At 42.8% G+C, this 17,160-nt stretch overlaps 1 protein-coding gene across 1 annotated transcript; it reads left to right on the top strand.

Annotated features, from left to right (window-relative positions):
- The first annotated feature begins 248 nt into the window (after positions 1 to 248).
- arg2 (arginase 2) lies at positions 249 to 14,294 on the top strand. Its single transcript, XM_088353830.1, has 8 exons — positions 249 to 625; positions 693 to 765; positions 6,810 to 6,984; positions 7,065 to 7,224; positions 7,287 to 7,381; positions 9,814 to 9,918; positions 9,977 to 10,113; positions 12,796 to 14,294. The coding sequence occupies exons 1-8, from the start codon at positions 521 to 523 to the stop codon at positions 12,987 to 12,989; spliced, it is 1,044 nt and encodes a 347-aa protein (XP_088209956.1). The 5' UTR covers positions 249 to 520; the 3' UTR covers positions 12,990 to 14,294.
- The last annotated feature ends 2,866 nt before the right edge of the window (positions 14,295 to 17,160 follow it).

Here is a 17,160-nt window from a genome sequence, read left to right on the forward strand (position 1 = left end):
TTGGAGTCATCCAAAAGAAATTGAAAGGAATCCAGTTAAGGTAACCATACCCAACCCTGATAATGGCTGATATAGGGATGAAAACAAACAAAAAAATCTATAGAGCCGTTTGGGAGTCATGTCGTCAAGCCGAAAGAGCCTCTTCTTCAAAAAAGAGACCGAATTCCCGGCGCCTCTCTCGTCGATGCTTCCGATTGGTCACCGTGAAGGTGTGTCACGCCATGACGTCATCAGCTGTATTATTAAAGAAGGGCGCGCTCGGGACGGGAGCGTTAAATTAACTGCGCGTTATTGTTTTCTCCCCGCATCCGACCGAGACGATTAAAAAAAGGAGGATTAAAAAGAAAAGAGGAGAAGGGGATCGAAAGGGGCGGGATTAGGTACATCTCATGAATATTAATTAGGTGTTCGTCCTGAACTCGTGCGGGTTCGCGTGGCGCATCCGAAGCAGAAGCAGAAGCAGGAACAGAAGCAGGAGCAGAATCAGGAAAGGTCCCGCCGCGATTTGGACACAGCCAAAATGGCTCTGAGGGGGCATTTACTCAGACTCGCCCGAACTTTCGTGGGTCAGCCGAACCGATCCCAGTCGGTGGCGGTACTGGGAGCGCCTTTCTCGCGAGGACAGGTAAGAACCGATCGATCGATCTATCATCGATCATCGCTCATTTTGGGCTTTCCTGTCCGGGTTCTAGAAAAGAGGAGGCGTGGAGGGCGGCCCCAAAGTCATCCGGGATGCGGGACTCCTGGAGCGGCTCTCCGGTTTAGGTGAGGTTACGTAAGAGGATCGGAACCGTTATCTCCTCCCTTAGACTTGCTCGGATTTAGGAGCGGCCGTTGCGCGGACCGCTTCGGCTTCGACTCGCTCGTTTTCTTCCCTTTTGTGTATTGTTTTTGTTGTCGTTTGAATATCGACCCCAATGGCGTCCGGCTCTCATCCGCACGTGTTGCCTGTGCGCATGCGCAAAGCCCGCAGGCACTAGGCGGATTCCTTAATCCGTGCGAGGGGACACAATGTGCCGCATTTTTTCTTTTGGAGGGGCGGGGAGTGTCGCCATATGTCCCACTTTCTCGAAAAAGAAGAGAAGGGAGAGAGAAAAGAGAAATATGACTTAGGGAGAAAGACACAAAGAAGGAGGGGAAGAGAGTGAAATAAAAGGAGAACGAGAAAGAAAGAGATACAAAGTCAAGTAAGTCATTTTTATTTGTATAGCCCTTAATCACAAAGAGGGCTTCACAGGTTATTAAACAGACAATTTTTTCAGACTATTATGACACCATCCCCTGATCTGGAACCAACATGAGGGCAAGGAAAAACTCAAAAACCTCAACATGAGGAAAATGAAGAAACCTTCAGAAGGGACCGCAAATGAGTAAATCCCCCTTTCAGGATTACCAGGCAGCAAAGAAAAATAAAGGGAAAAAAAGAAACACGGAAGGGAAAAAAAAAGAGTCTCAAAGGGCTGCACAGATCAAAGACTATAGCAAACTATTATTATAGACTATCATGACACCATCCCCTGATCTAAAACCTACATGAGGGCAAATAACACACATATTATCAACATAAATTATTCATATGCTATAGAATAGAAGTGTGTTTTAAGCCTAGATTTAAACATTTCCACTGAGGTGCAGCATTATGTACCAGCTGAAGGCTCTTGATTTTGGACTTGGGGAGACCAGAGAGTAGTGCATTACAGTCATCGAGACGGGAGGTAACAAACGCGTGAATTCTAATCTCCGCACCTGACTGGGACGGCATAGGACAAATGTTGTGAAGATGGAAGAAAGCTGTTCTAGTCCAAATCTTCACGTGTTTTTGAAATGACAGATCGGGGTCAAATATGACACCTAAATTTTTAACTGAGTCACTCTGTGTGATGTGACATTTGACAATGTTCACAGCAGTTTTTGAGAACAAGTCACGGCAATTAGATGGACCAACAACTAGCATTTCAGTCTTTTCAGAGTTAAGGCGCAAGAAATTGAGTGACATCCATTCTTTTATTTCCAAATTTCCACAATTTAGCGTGGAAGATTCCTCCATCGGAAGATATAGTTGAGTGTCGTCTGCGTAGCAATGGAAAGTGATATTATACTTGCAAATAATATCACCTCATGGAAGCATGTCAATGCTGAAAAGAAGGGGGCCAAGTACTGAACCCTGCGGAACCCCACAGGTCATACTAAAGGGCTTGGATGTCATTTCGCCCTATTTAACACAGTGCGTCTTAAGAGAGGTAGGATCTGAACCACAAGAGGGGGGTTCCTCAGAGACCAATCCATTTTTCCAACCGTTCTAGTAAGATATTATGGTCCACAGTGTCCAGCAGCAGCAAGAGTAATGAAGTGCCGGAGTCCATTGCCAGTCGAAAATCATTGGTTACCAGGGTTGGGTAGGATTACTTTAACTGGATTACTTTTGGATGACTCCAATACCAAATATGCTAATAAAAGACAAAATAAACTAAATATGAATACAATTATTGCATTTTGTGCAGGCTTGGGGAGTAACAGAATACATGGAACGGCAAAAATGATGTTGGCAAGCTGTTTGGATTTTGTTTCTCATCTCATCTCATCAGCTGTACTGCTTATCCTTATTAGGGTCGCGGGGGGGGCTGGAGTCCATCCCAGCCATCTCTGGGCAGTGGACAGGGGACACCCTGAACTGGTTGCCAGCCAATCGTAGGGCACACGGGGACAGACAACTCACTGGCTCATTCACACCTAGGGACAATTTGGACCGGTCAATTCACCTGAAATGCATGTTTTTGGAATGTGGGAGGAAACCGGAGTGCCCGGAGGAAACCCACGCAAGCATGGGGAGAACATACAAACTCCGAACAGTAAGGCCGGTAGCTGGATTTGAACCCACGCAGGAGGTTCCCATGACCTCAGAACTGTGCCGCACAAGCGCTAACCACTGCTCCACCGTGCTGCCCGGATTTTGTTTCTGTCGCATTTGATGTTCGTTTTGCCGGAGATCAAAGAGATCAAAGCCAGGAGAGAAAGCTTACCACGTGTTGTGAGTCATCATTTTATTCCTATTTAGTTTCTTTTGTCTTTTATTTGCATGTTTGGTATTGGAGTCATCCAAAAGTCATTGAAAGTAATCCAGTTAAAGTAACACTACCCAACCCTGTTGGTTACCTTAATCAGTGCTGTCTCAGTAGAGCGGTTAGCCCTGAATCCCGATTGCATTGATTCAAAAAGATTGTTATCGGATATAAAATCATTCAGCTGCTGTGCCACTACTTTTTTAGGTACTTTAGAAAGAAAGAAGTGTGACAAAGAAGGAGAATGAAAGTGAAGCAAAGAAAGAGAGAGAAATATAGAAAAAGGGAAAGGGAAAAATCGATACAAAGAGAAAAAGAGAAGTTTAGAAGAGAGACAAAGAGAAAAATAGACATCAAGAGAGAAGTGAGAGAGGAAGAGAGAAGGAGAGTGAAATGACATCGTTTTGTTTCTGTATCGGTATTTGTGTGCTTTGCTCCGATACGGCTCTTTGGATATTTTGGACCCGCCGGTATAGCGGATGGAGTGAACTGCCAAACGCTTTAGTCGCAATGTTGTTCTCGTACGTGCAAAAGCAGAAAATGTATTTGCTATAATTATCTCCGAGCTAAACGCGGCCAACTAGATTCTATACATATTTGCGGTGTCCCCGGGGGTTAGCTTGCTAACTCTATACCTCCTTTTTTTTAGGTTACGCAAACTCGGAAACGCTATACTGCGACAGGCCAATTAAAAAACTATTTAGGTCGCCCTTGGGTCAGGAATCGGTAAACAGGACTGAGAAGCGTCATACGAGTATTTTTGTAGTATTATTGTAGTACGTTTGGAATAGGATTTCTTGAGGAATTTTGTGGTTTTTTTTTTTTTTTAGTATTTCTGGAGTGGTACTTTTATAATATTTCTGTAGTATTTTTGTAGTTTTATTTGAATAGTATTTTGTAGTATTTATGTCTTATTACTGTAGGAGTGTTTTTGTATGATTATTGTAGACATTTTTGTGTGGTATTACTTTCAATTTTGTAGCATTTCCGTTTTTGTTGTATTTCTGTAGTATTTTGAAATTTTTATATTTAGTTCAAAATTTAGGCCAGGGGTCTTGGAGACCGATCTGATTTTTCTCGTTCGCATTTATGAAAAAATAGACATGGATGTTATATTTCTTTTTAAATGAGTTTTCATTTCATCACATTTGTTTTGTAACACAATTAAAGCAAAATAGGTTATATTTTAAGCCCTTTATTCGATTCTTAGTTTTATAGTATTTCTGTCGTATTTTTTTTTATAGTACTAATTCTGTAGTGTTTTTGTAATTTTGTCGTCTTGCCATAAAAGTATTTCTGCAGGATCGTAGTAGTATTTCTCTAACATTTTTGTAGCATTTCTGTCGTAGTATTGTTTAGTATTTTAGTTGTATTTCTTTAGTATTATTTCCGTCGTCTTGTAGCATTTATGTAGTCATATTTCTGTAGTATTTACTTAGTTTTATTGTACTTGTATTTTGGTAGTGCTTTGGTAGTATTTTGGTACAAGAACAGTGAGGTTGCTGGTTGAATTCTGGGTCGCGATGTCCACGAAAACCGGGCTGCAAGAGTTAGTGAGATGTGCATGAAGTTGGCATGAGACTACTTTTTGGGGGACATAAAAAGGTATGTTGGAGATGTTTTTTCAATATGGGCATGAGATCAGCAATTCTGAGGGCAGAGGTAACAATACAGGTGATAAGGGGAGAACGGATAAGAGCCGGGATGACGGGAAGCAGAGAAGAGAGGCCGGATTCGACCGGGGATGACGGAATAGGGTCCGGCCGACATGCGGTGGGCTTAGATAAACCGATTTGGTCGGGGAGATGAAAGGAAAACTTGTGGAATGATGTTACTGAACAAAAGGATCTGGGTGTCACTCTTACCTCAAACCTAAAGTTTATCACGCATTTCGCCAAAATGACCGACAAAGCCAATAACGTAGCATCGAACATTTACAGAAATGTTTACAACAAGAACCCGGCATTCTTGGGTCGAATGTTTTGCGTGGATGTTAGAATATAATAGCGTTGCGTGGAACCCTTACTTACTCAAAGACATCAACCTACTGGAAGGAGTTCAACGTCGGTATACGAAGCGGATACCCGGGATGCACAATTTGTCATATCCGGAAAGACTACAAAGGCTGAACTCGGACTATTTGGAGCTCCGCAGAATTCGATTTGATTGAATTTTTGTGTTCAAAGTACTACATGGAACGATCCATTTTTGGAGTTCTGTCGTGTTGATGGTTTACGTGGCCACAGATATAAGTTACGGGTGCCTAGACCTACCAGCGACTTGCATGGAAACTTGATTTCTTTCAGGATACCAAAAATTTGGCCTGACCAGGTTGTTGGTGCAAATTCGGTGCAAACTTTTAAGCAAAGGTTGGCAGAGTTAGATTTTTCACATTTTCTTAGGGGAAGGGGGCGTCAGGTGACCAAATTTGGCCATGCTCACTCTCAGCATTCGTTTTGTGTCATGTTTTGATGAATGTATCTAGCAATACTTTCAATAAACAGAACATTACATTACAATGGTTCATATATTGAGAGGGGAGAAGGGTGGGAACAGAGGTTTTTGAAGAAAAGCATCAAAGAGTGGCGGGTGTCGTTGAGGTAGAGATCAGGGGGTAGTTGAAAAAGTAGGGAGGCTGGAGGATCTTGTGGACTGAAGAGAAAAGTGACTTGGTGTTTCCTACTTGGGATGCGATGAGTCCAGAAAACTAGGCGGGTTTCCTACGTGTTGTACAGGTTTTTGTGGATAGTGAGTCTAGTTTTTTGGGTTTGAAGTGACCGGAGATCAAGGAAGAGATTGGTATTCACCAATTCAGTCTTCATTTGAGCTGTGAAAATCGATGGGTCCCGGGGACTCGCATGCTCAAAAATCTAGGGGTCCCGACAGAGATCTATGGCTCCCCAAAATTGAGTCTGCTTCATGCCCTTACAAACTCTCGTATTTTCCCTTACAAAATACAAAAAAAATATTTTTTTCAAACATGTTCATGTAGTTTAACATGTTATATTGTACATGCATTTCCTTATATCATATATATTGTTAATGAACATTTTGTTGTGAGACACCGAGTTGCTCGACGCGAATGAGGTTTATTGTAAAAAAAGTTCAAAAATGAAGTCGCTTGGACGTTCACTGTAGAAGGAAAAAATACATGCAAATAGAATGAAGTAAAATTTTCTTATTCCAATTATGAATTCATTTTCTGCATTCAATTATTGTTGGTAATATACTGATTAAAAGGGATCACCACAAACCGGTCTTTTTTCATTTTCTCCTTTTATACTTCCTTTTTTTTCTTAACTTCTTTATACAAAATATTAATTCGTAATATAATGCATCAAAGCAAGTGAGCCGTTGGAGAGCCGGCTCTCTTCAATGAGCTGAGCCGAAAAAGCCGGTTCTCTAAAAAGAGACGGACTTTCACTACACGATTCGAACTCGAGATCGGCGAGCGGACGAAAACTCGAACCGCGAGACCAAAACAACAATGACGAAAAGTTTGGGGTGCGGTAAATCTTTGTTAAAAAATGATAATGGCAATTTTGTGTCAAAAAGTGGCGTCCCGGGGACGCACCTTGATTTGACACGATGCGTCCCCAGCAAAAATCATGCGTCTAGGACGCAGGGACGCCGGCAAACCAGAACACTGCCGATTGACCTGTTCTTTTGGCTATATCGGTAACGGCTATCTGTTTTGAACGGTGACACCATCGCAATAAGAATGCTAACGTTAGCCTTGATCCCGCGCAGATTACGCGGTGCACGACTTTGGCGACCTGAACTTTGAGTACCTGGAGATGGACGATCCTTACTTGAGCGTGCAGTTTCCTCGTACGGTCGGCGCCGCCAATAAGAAACTCTCCGGCGCCGTCAGGCGAGCGCTCGGTGCCGGACACACCTTGGTCATGCTGGGAGGGGATCACAGGTAAGTTGAGGGGACCCTCCCGTCCCCGAATCGTTTTGCGATCCCGGCGTTTGAGTCACTCTCTGTTTCTTTGGGTGAAGTCTGGGCATCGGATCGGTGGCGGGCCACGCCCAACAGTGCCCGGACCTCTGCGTGATCTGGGTGGACGCTCACGCCGATATCAACACGCCCATGACGTCCCCGTCGGGCAATCTTCACGGGCAGCCCGTGGCCTTCATGCTCAAGGAGCTGCAAGACAAGGTGAGACCCCGCAAAGACGGTTTACCGGCCTTTCCCAGGAGACTTCACCCGCATGTCCGCAGGTGCCGGATCTGCCCGGGTTCTCTTGGTTGAAGCCGTTCCTGTCCTGCAGGGACCTGGTTTACATTGGTCTCCGCGACGTGGACCCCGGCGAGTAGTAAGTACCTGTCCGAGGTTGACTGTAGACTGGCGTCGAGCGCTAGGGCTGCAATTTAACGGTTGACTGATCACAGACTATTGTAGTTATTACCATCAATTCTGTACCACAAGCCGCTACCTTTGCCCTAGATTTTAAACATTAGAGCAGGCGTGTCCAAAGTACGGCCCGGGAGCCAGTTACGGCCCGTGGTCAAAATATTACTGGCTCGCGACCTCGATCATAAAATTAATATGTGGCCTGCAAGGGTTGGGTAGGGTTACTTGAACTGGATTACTTTCACTTACTTTTGGATGACTCCAATAGCAAATATGTTAATAAAAGACAAAAGAAACCCAATAGGAATAAAATGACTAAATTGTGTGCAGGCTTGGGGAGTAACGGAAAACATGGAACGGCAAAAATGATGTTGGCAAGCTCTTTGGATTTATTTTAATTTTGTCTCTGTCGCATTTGATGTTAGTTTTGCCGGAGATCAAAGCCAGGAGAGAAAGCTTACCACGTGTTGTAAGTCATTTTATTCATATTTCGTTTCTTTTGTCTTTTATGAGCATATTTGGTATTGGAGTCATCCAAAAGTCATTGAAAGTAATCCAGTTAGAGTAACCCTACCCAACCCTGGTGGCCTGCCAGTAATGTTGACCCCAGTATAAAATAAATCTGCACCAAAAATGTTCACCCTTTGGCCACCACGGCTTTCCGTGAGAATTTTAGCCCACCCCATTTCCGGCATAAAAAAAGGAAAGTTGAATGAGGGTCGCCGGTTCAAGGACAAGTAGAAATTAGAGTATTTTTCACAGGAATTTGAAACAACTGTGTCTGCCTAATTTGCAAAGAGACTTTTTAAAATTATATAATGTAATGAGGCACTGCCAGACGAAATATACCGACTACAACTAGCTAACTGGAAAGGATGGCTATGAAAATGTGAAGTAACTGGACACTCTTTAAACGGCACAGCGGCACTTTTTCACAAGACCCTGCGAGTCAAATAAAAATGCTACAAAGGCGAGCTATGAGCTGATCACCAAGCACTGCAAACTTTTCACAGTGGCTGAATTTATTGAAGACTGTTCAAGGAATGAAAGGCTATATAGGGGACCCTCATGCATTTTCAGCTTACCAAATCTTTCCCACTTTCTGAAAAGTTTGGACACCCCTGCATTAGAGTGGAGGGAAAATTGCTTTAAATGATATTGTTTTGGTTTAGAATTGAATTTGGTGGTTACCAAATCGCCCGGCACATGATGCCACCTCTCACCCGAAATAGCCTCTTTTTGGCACTGTAGTATCATGAGGGAAACAATACTTCAGACATATTGTATTTTAGCTTGGAATTATTGATTTTGATGAGCCCAAAGGGGAAATTTATATATATATAAATATATATATATAATGAGCGAATGAGTTGTCTGTCCCTGTGTGCCCTGCGATTGGCTGGCAACCAGTTCAGGGTGTCCCCTGCCCACTGCCCAGAGATGGCTGGGATGGGCTCCAGCCCCCCCGCGACCCTAATGAGGATAAGCGGTACGGCTGATGAGATGAGATATAACACACACACACACAAATAAATAATGCAACGTGGTGTCTTTCTAAACAAACTACGATTTATTTACATGGCAAGGAAAATCAAATCGATAAAACGAAGGGCATTGTTGACAGGAGAAAATCGCACGCTTCAAATTAACAAAAAGGAAAGGAGCCGTGTGGGGAAAGGAGGATTGGAGTTGAATAGAGATGGCAGGAGAATCTCCTGTTAAGAAATGGAAAGGGAGTAAACCTAGTGTATTGGTGGAAAGTCCTGATCAATTAGCCGGATTTTAAGATAAGTTGGTTATTTCAAAAATCAGGAGTTACTTCATACCGAGTCAGAATGAAATATTTGCCCCAAAACACCAAGATTGGTTTGTTGTGAAGTCTTTCACTTTCGTTACGCATGGGGACCTGAAGAAAACCAAGATTTCAAGTTTGGTTGATGGAGGGGAAGGGAAAGAAACACAGACTATCCAGGCCTTGTGGATGGCGTCCGCCAGCCTTCCTCACAGAGGGGCCAAGGCTTTGGGATTTTTGTCCCGATGATCCAGGGGGGGCAAAGGCCACCCTTGAGGCTATTATCTTTGGAGCAGGCGCGAATAAATTGGACGAGCAGACGTTCCCGTCCGACAACCCCCAAAACATTTTGTATTAGTATTTATTTATTATAATTTACAATGTCATTATAATTAGAACATTTTCGTTTGGTGGTCCGGTCCAAGAAGCCTGGGTAGGCCGCAGGTGGCTAGAGCCGTAGTTTTCGCACCTCAGCCCTACCTCTAAGCTCGTGTTTGAGACACCTGGCTTCAAATAGATGCCCAAAAAGTAGCGGCTTGTTGTCCGGAATTCACAGTACCCGTGGAAGGTTGTCTAAAGACTTTGTCCACCATTTTGTGCAGCCACATCCTGAAGAACTTGGGCATTCAGTATTTCACCATGAGGGACATCGACCGGCTGGGCATCCAGAGGGTGACGGAGGTGGCTCTCGATCACGTGCTAGCAAGGTAAGACGGCGGGTCGCAGCTTTTTTTCCTCTCTGACGCCATTTTGAACCTTCCACAGAAAGCAAAGGCCGGTCCACTTGAGCTTCGACATTGACGCTTTCGACCCGTCTTTGGCCCCGGCAACCGGGACCCCTGTAAAAGGGGGGCTGACCTTCAGAGAAGGCATCTACATCACCGAGGAGGTTCACAACACAGGTGGGCACCAGGGACAGCTGCAGGTGTGATGGAGGAGGTGTACTTTTTATCTGAAGTTATAGATTTCTTCAAGTGGTAGAAACGAATTTTTAATCTGGAGAGCTCCAGATAGGCCTCATTCCAAAGCTCTAAGACAGATTTTCCATGATTTTCTGGGCTGTGTTGATGATTCCTTGTAAGGTTCTCCTGTTTGCTGTTGTGCATATGCCATTAGAAAGCTGGGGAGGGCATCTACATCACAGTGGAGGTTGACAACACAGGTGGGCACCATGTTTCCCAAGGTTACAGTTGCAGTAGTGATGAAGGAGGTGTACTCCTCAAGTTGAAGTTTTCCCAACTACTTCAGAGGGCTTCCGGTTGAGAAAGCGTTTCCTGTGAGATCCAGGACATGGGAGGACTCTCAGGAAGCTAGTCAGAAAATATTGAGTCCAGAAACTTCCGTGGGATCAGAGAACATAATAGACCAATCTGAAAGATCAACCAAAGGGATGCGTTCAAGTACAGTAGAGCCCCCAGGATAGGACATGAATCCGTTTTTAGGTGGAGGTCGTGAAAGTAAAATTGCAGTCCTATACTGCCTTATGGCCTACTAAAAGCTAGCTCCCAATGTATGTTTTCCTCCTAGAGCCACGTATTGGTAAGCTACTCCTCTCAATGACGTATTGGTGAGCCAGAATAGAAAGCCAAAGCCAGGATCAAAGGACGCCTGGAAGGGATTTAATAGTACCCAGTGCCTGTTGTCTCAAGTTACTCTCAGGATAGTCCCAAGTTGTTATGTAACACTCAAAGCGCTAAAATTGATTCATCAGAACCCGCTCCAGGACACGAGGGTGTCACACTTAATCTGTGAAACATTCAAAGCAGCCAAGGCCAGACCATTTGCTTCTGGTGTCAATTCTAGATGCCAGCAGATATACTGTTCTTTCCATCCTTAGAATAACTCAAGGCCAGGTTCTGGATTCTAAAAACAAAACAAAAACAAAAACTAGAGACGGTGCTCTTAAAAGACCGATATAGGTTGTGGGGTAATAGTCAGGCAGGGTAGCCAGGACCCATAAAGGCGTCTGCGGGCCGATCCAAGAACTTGTTTGTTTCAGTTTTGTTTACTTGTTTGGGGTGGTGATGGCCTGTTTCCTCTTTGTCTTAAGGGACCTGAAGCATCTGCCAGCGGGCCAAAAAACGGGTGGTGGCCTTATAAATGTTGTCCTCAGGCAATATCATCCAGACTGGGCAGAGAGCAGCCTATGATTTTCTGGCCTGTGTTAAAGACCCCCTGTGAGGATGTATTGTCGTGCTCCGAGCATACCAAACTGTGATGCTAAATGCCACTAGATAGTCAGGGAAGATAGCCAGGACCCGCGCAGATGTATCAGGTCAGATCCAAAGACTTTTGTTTTGTTCTCTACAGACTGGGTAGAAAGCAGCTTCTAGTTTTCTGGCCTGTGTTGATGACTGTTAGTACAGTTCTCTTGTCTGCTGCTATCCACACCGTGATGCTGTCTGGCAGTAGACGGTTAGGAAAGCTAGCCGGGACCCCACCCTGGTGTCGTTGGTCAGATGATCTTGTAAAACTACTAGTCAATGCAGGTAAAAAGGACCAACACCCCCAGTTGTATCTGGTAAGGGCTAATCACTTCATTTTGTCCTCCAGACTGGGTAGAAAGCAGCCCATGATTTTCTGGCCTGTGTTGGTGTCTGTAAGGTTCCCCTGTCGTGCTCAGAGAACACCAATCCCTAATACCCTATGCCAGCAGTCAAGAAGGGTACACAGGACGCACACAGGTGTTATCTGGTCAAGTCCAATGAATTTGTTTAGTTCTCCAAATTGGGTAGAGAGCAACCCATTATTTTCTAGCCTGTGTTAATGTCTGTTTGTAAGATTCTCTTGTCATGCTCGGAGAACACCACACTGTAATGTTGTAAGCTAGTAGATTGTCAATGTTGGTAGATAGGACCCACACCCTAGGCATATCTGGTGAGCTCAAACGACTTAGTTTGGTCTTCCGGACTAGCCAGAAGGTGGCCCATTGTTTTTCTGATCCGTGTTGATGACTTTTCATTGGGTTCTTTTCTGAACCCAGCAGACCACTGTATACCAGAAGATAGTCAAGGTTGGTACCCAGGACCCAAAAGGTGTATCTGGACTTGGTTTTGTCCTGCAGACTTTGCAGAGCCCAACTCATGATTTGCTGGCCTGTGTTGATATCTGTTTGCAAGGTTCTCTTGTTGTGTTCAGAGAACACAACTCTGTGATGCCCCATGCCAGTAGTCAAGGAAAGTACACAGGATGCACACTGGTGTTATCTGTTCAGGTCCAAGGACTTTGTTTTGTCCTTCAGACTGGGTGAAGAGCAGCCCATGATATTTTGGTCCGTAATGTCTGTTTGTACATTTCTCTAGTCGTGCTTAAACCATACCATACCATGATGTCGTAAGCCTGTAGATAGTCAATCCAGGTAGATAGGACCCTCACCCCAGGTGTATTCGTTATGGTTGAAGGACTTTGTTTTGTACTTTGGATTAGGCAGCGAGCAGCCCATGATTTTCTGTGCTGTGTTGATGACTGTTTGAAAGGGCGACAAAAAGACAACGCACATCCCCTAGTCCTGAAATCACAAAGGTCAGGGCAGATGCCCTCAACCACGGTCCGACCTGCGTAACGGTTTGTTGTCCCCCATGCAGGTCTTCTGTCGGTGATGGACCTGGTAGAAGTCAACCCGGCAGTGGGGTCCAGCAGGGCGGCGGTAGAGGCCACGGCGTCCCTGGCGGTAGACGTGATCGCTTCGTCGCTTGGCCAGACCAGGGAGGGCGCTCACGGCGTCATTGACGTGGTGCCTGCCGCCAAGGACGAAGACACCGAGCAGCTCCGCCTTTGAGACGTCCAAATCTAAAAGCACGGACTCCTTCCATCATTCCAAAGCCACTAGAAAAAGGAAAAGACTCGACCCAAAAAATACCCAATGTGTTCTAGATCAGTGGCCCGCAACCACCGGGTTGCAAACCGGTACCGGGCTGCGCAGAAAGAAAGAAAAAGTTGCCATGTTTTTCGCTAGGATTACCTGACTATATGTCTCTCCCGATTATAAGTTACACCAGCCAAAAAAAGCATAAATAAGAAGGGAAAAATATATATAATCGCACCCCGACCAAACTATGGAAAAAAACTGCCACCGATGCCTAAAAATACGGTAATCTTTTAATGTATTACAATTTCCTTATTCCTGTTTCACAGATTTTCATTGAGCATCGTGTGCCTTTATCTGATTAGAAAGCTCTGTTCAACTATCGCCAACAAAGTTGGACCTCTCGACCCGCTAAACTTGCTACGGAGACATATGTGGTTCTTCGGCGCGCCCTAGTGGTGCCTTTTCAAAAATGATAAAGACAAAAATAGATGGTTCCTGTAGGACAGAACTGGAAGGGAAATGCCGTTTTCCATATCGTCCACACCATGGCGGCAAAATAATATGTAAAATGGATCGGGTCCTTAAACCATACAGTTGTGCAATAAAAGGTTATTTTTAATATTATAATTTGACAATGTTGTGTGATTTAAAAAAAAAAAAAACCCAGTAAAACCGAATGCCTTTTTCGTAAGCGATCCACATGACTAGCGGTTTAGTAATCATTATTATTAGTCGAGAGGCCCAATATCAAAAAGCTTAGCAGGGTCGAGCCTAGTAATACCAGCTGCCGTGAATCGGTCGTTTGCTGCACGCTCTACTGCGACAGCACTGACCCACCCGGTTCAGTCATTGAAATGAATTTCCTTAAGGGGATGAAATCAAATGAATTCTTATTAAAACAGGCCGCAAGAATAGTGTTAAGACATTTGACCGGTCGGCGGTACAGAAAAGGTTGGGACCACTGTTCCGGATTTTTGCGCCCACGGCAAATCTGACTAATTTATTTTGCTATTTTATGCGAGGAGGCAGGGACGCCCGCTATTTATTTCTGCTTTGCAAGTAAAGGAGCCTGCCTCTAAGGTGTGATTCGAAATTGAAACGAAAGGAAGAATGCACTTTTGGACCGGCTGTGGTCATTGTATTTTCGAAACGCTTTTAAATTTTCATTGATGAAAAGTATGCTGCATTTGTGTATCAACAGCTTGGATATCACCAAAGCCACTAGACTGACGAACGTTTGCGTTTTCGGAATAAAGAGTTTATTTTCTTCTCTTCTATTTTTGAGACTTTTGGGGAGGGGGTTTCATGGATTAAAGGTATTTTTTACACCACATTTTCGAGTCATGGCGGAAAGAAATGTAACTGAGGAGATTAACTCTTCCTCATGCCATGAGGCTCTTGAACTCCACCCGGGGGAGTCAAAGCCCACATTAAACCATACCCCCACATTGCATATTACCCTATTTTTATGAAAAAGTGTCATTTCCGTATCACTATTTAAATACTCTATATAAACACGTTACATTGGGTATTTATGTATTATATCCTTTTTATTTTATTATTGTTTTATTTTCAACACAAGGATACTGCTGGAAGTGTGAATTTCCCGACAGGGATGAATAAAGTATCTATCTAATTAGAGATTACAGAAACAAAATTAAGGTGACATTTTAGCGGGTTTGCATTTTGAACCCACAAAAAACTGATGGATACTGAACAACCATATTATTACTATCATATGGTGTTGGACCCATGTGGGGGAGGCAGGAACTCTGAACAATAGGAGCTCTAAACAAGGACAGTATTCATTTACAACACTAAGACCGAAGTAGCAAACAAAGACGTGGACACTAAGTCATTAAATATATATCCCAAGAAGAAACCGGGAACAGAAATCAAACCTGACAAAGGACTAGAAAACAACCAAATTGAAAAAAAAAACCGAAAACGACAATGAGCAGACACAAACAAAGCTGGCGTGATGCTGGAAGTGAAATTGACACAATGACCCGACCATGTGTCATGTTCAAAATATCTTTTTAAAAGGTTAATTGGGCAATAAAAGGACACACCCGTGCCCAGGTCAAAGCCCTGTCGGGGCCCTCTGGTGGTGGGAGGTGTGTCAGACACTTAACAAATTGTTTTTAAGATATTTGAGTGGAAAGAACAAGGAAGGTAGAACATATTTATATTTAAGAAGTCCTAACCAAGCCACAAAAGAGAATCAACATATAAATAAACGCTTGGGTTTAAAATAACCCAAAACAGGCAACAATTTGGTCGAAAACAAACCCAAATGAGGTAAGAAAAAAAGGGCCAATTCATCATTTGCCAAATTTAATCCCACTTGGTTTTGATTTTTTTCCCCTGGACCAAAACACCCTTGTTCTTAGGTTGTTGGTTTGTTTTTTTTTACAAAAAAATTTAACAAATAAATGAGGAAACGACCTAAGAATCAACGGGTAAAAAGAACCCAAAATAGGCAACATTTAGTCAGAAATGACCCAAATTAGGTCAAAATGAACCAATCCATAATTTGCATACATTAAATATCCCTTTCTTTTGAATTTTTGGGTACAAAACACTCTCGTTTTGGTATTCTTGGCACACAAATGAATAAGAAACAAATGAAAAAAGAACCCAAAATGGGCAACACTTTGGTCAAAAATGGGTTGATCCACACTCTGCATAAATTCAATCCCAGATTTTTGGGGCAGTGTACAGAAAAAAAAACCCTTCGTTTTTCATTGACATTTGTTTACCACAAATTGATCATAAAAAAATGAGGAAACGCCCGAGAAATCCTTGAGAGAAAAATAACCCGAAATGACCCAAAAGATTTTAGGGAAAAAACTGAACCCTAGTTTTCGGTCGTTCTTACACAAATTGATGAAAAACTAATGAGGAAACACCCTAAAAATCACTGGGTTAAAAACAACCCAAAAAGGGCAATAACATTTCAGTCAAAAATTTTTTTCCCGTTTTGAGGTGTTTTTTTACACAAAATGGACCCCATTTTTTAAATTTTGGGGTATGACAGTCTTTGCTTCGATTTTTCGATACGAATCAGACATTTTCTTTTTTTTTTCGTTTCTTTTTAATGAAAGCCAAAAAAATACTCGAGCACAATTTCCAGAAGATTTTGGTAGCTCAAGGAAAACTGGATCACATTTGTGTACAGGATTTCCTTTAAGTGCAGTCTTCGAATCAAAATTCAGCAATAAGAGAAGACACAGGAACTTAAAACAGGTTCCTCATTTTGTAGATCAAATCGACATTTGTTACTCTTAAAGGGACAGTGTGTTATATATACTGCCTCCTAGTGGTACAAAAAAACTCAATGATTTAAATACTAGGCAACAATACATAAACTATCATAGCAATGGTCATTTTGATATCAAAATTATAGGCGGAGACATTTATATTTCTTTTGTATAGTAGAATCCCTACCTGGAGGTCGCCACCCTGTTTGTCTGACATCTGTGCTTTGTGGCGCCGGTTTTTCTTGGCGTGAGACAACAGTGCCGTTTAGTGGTCAAATATCACACACTGCTGCTTTGAATACGAGTCGTTAATAACGATTGAAAAATGTAAAAAAAATATTCAAATTATTTTTAGGTAGATAAAACTAGACAAGTACATCAAAAACTGAAATAAAAATAAAAAAAATGGGCAAAAAATGACCCAAAATACAACAAAATAAGTACATTTAAAAACACGTTTTTAAAAAGTCGTACGAAAAAAAAAAAAGTAATAATTAAGTAAATTTAAAAAAAAAAAAAAATAATTTAAAAGGGACAGGGTGGAGAAATGAGTATTTCCGGTACTAAGTGAAATTGCCACCCGGTTTCTCTGGGATCTTGCTGCTACGCCGTGCTCTGCAAAACTCTTATTTATTTGCATTGGAGAACAGTGCTTATCAAGTGGTCAACTATTTAACACTGGGGCTTTAAGAGAGAAAGAGAAAATAAAAATGATATTCCCAATGATAGTAGGATAAAGTGAATTGTCAATAGAGTGACGAGAGACATTATTGAAACAAAACAAATCTGGAAAGGATGAACCGATGCCGACAGAGATGCTAACATCTCGTATCGGTTTGGTTCAGTGACCCGAGCGATCGAATCAAAACGAGAGAGAA

The sequence above is a fragment of the Urocampus carinirostris genome, chromosome 15 (genome assembly GCF_059441175.1).
Source record: "Urocampus carinirostris isolate Australia breed hairy pipefish chromosome 15, RoL_Ucar_1.0, whole genome shotgun sequence".
Taxonomy (NCBI): Eukaryota; Metazoa; Chordata; class Actinopteri; order Syngnathiformes; family Syngnathidae; genus Urocampus; species Urocampus carinirostris.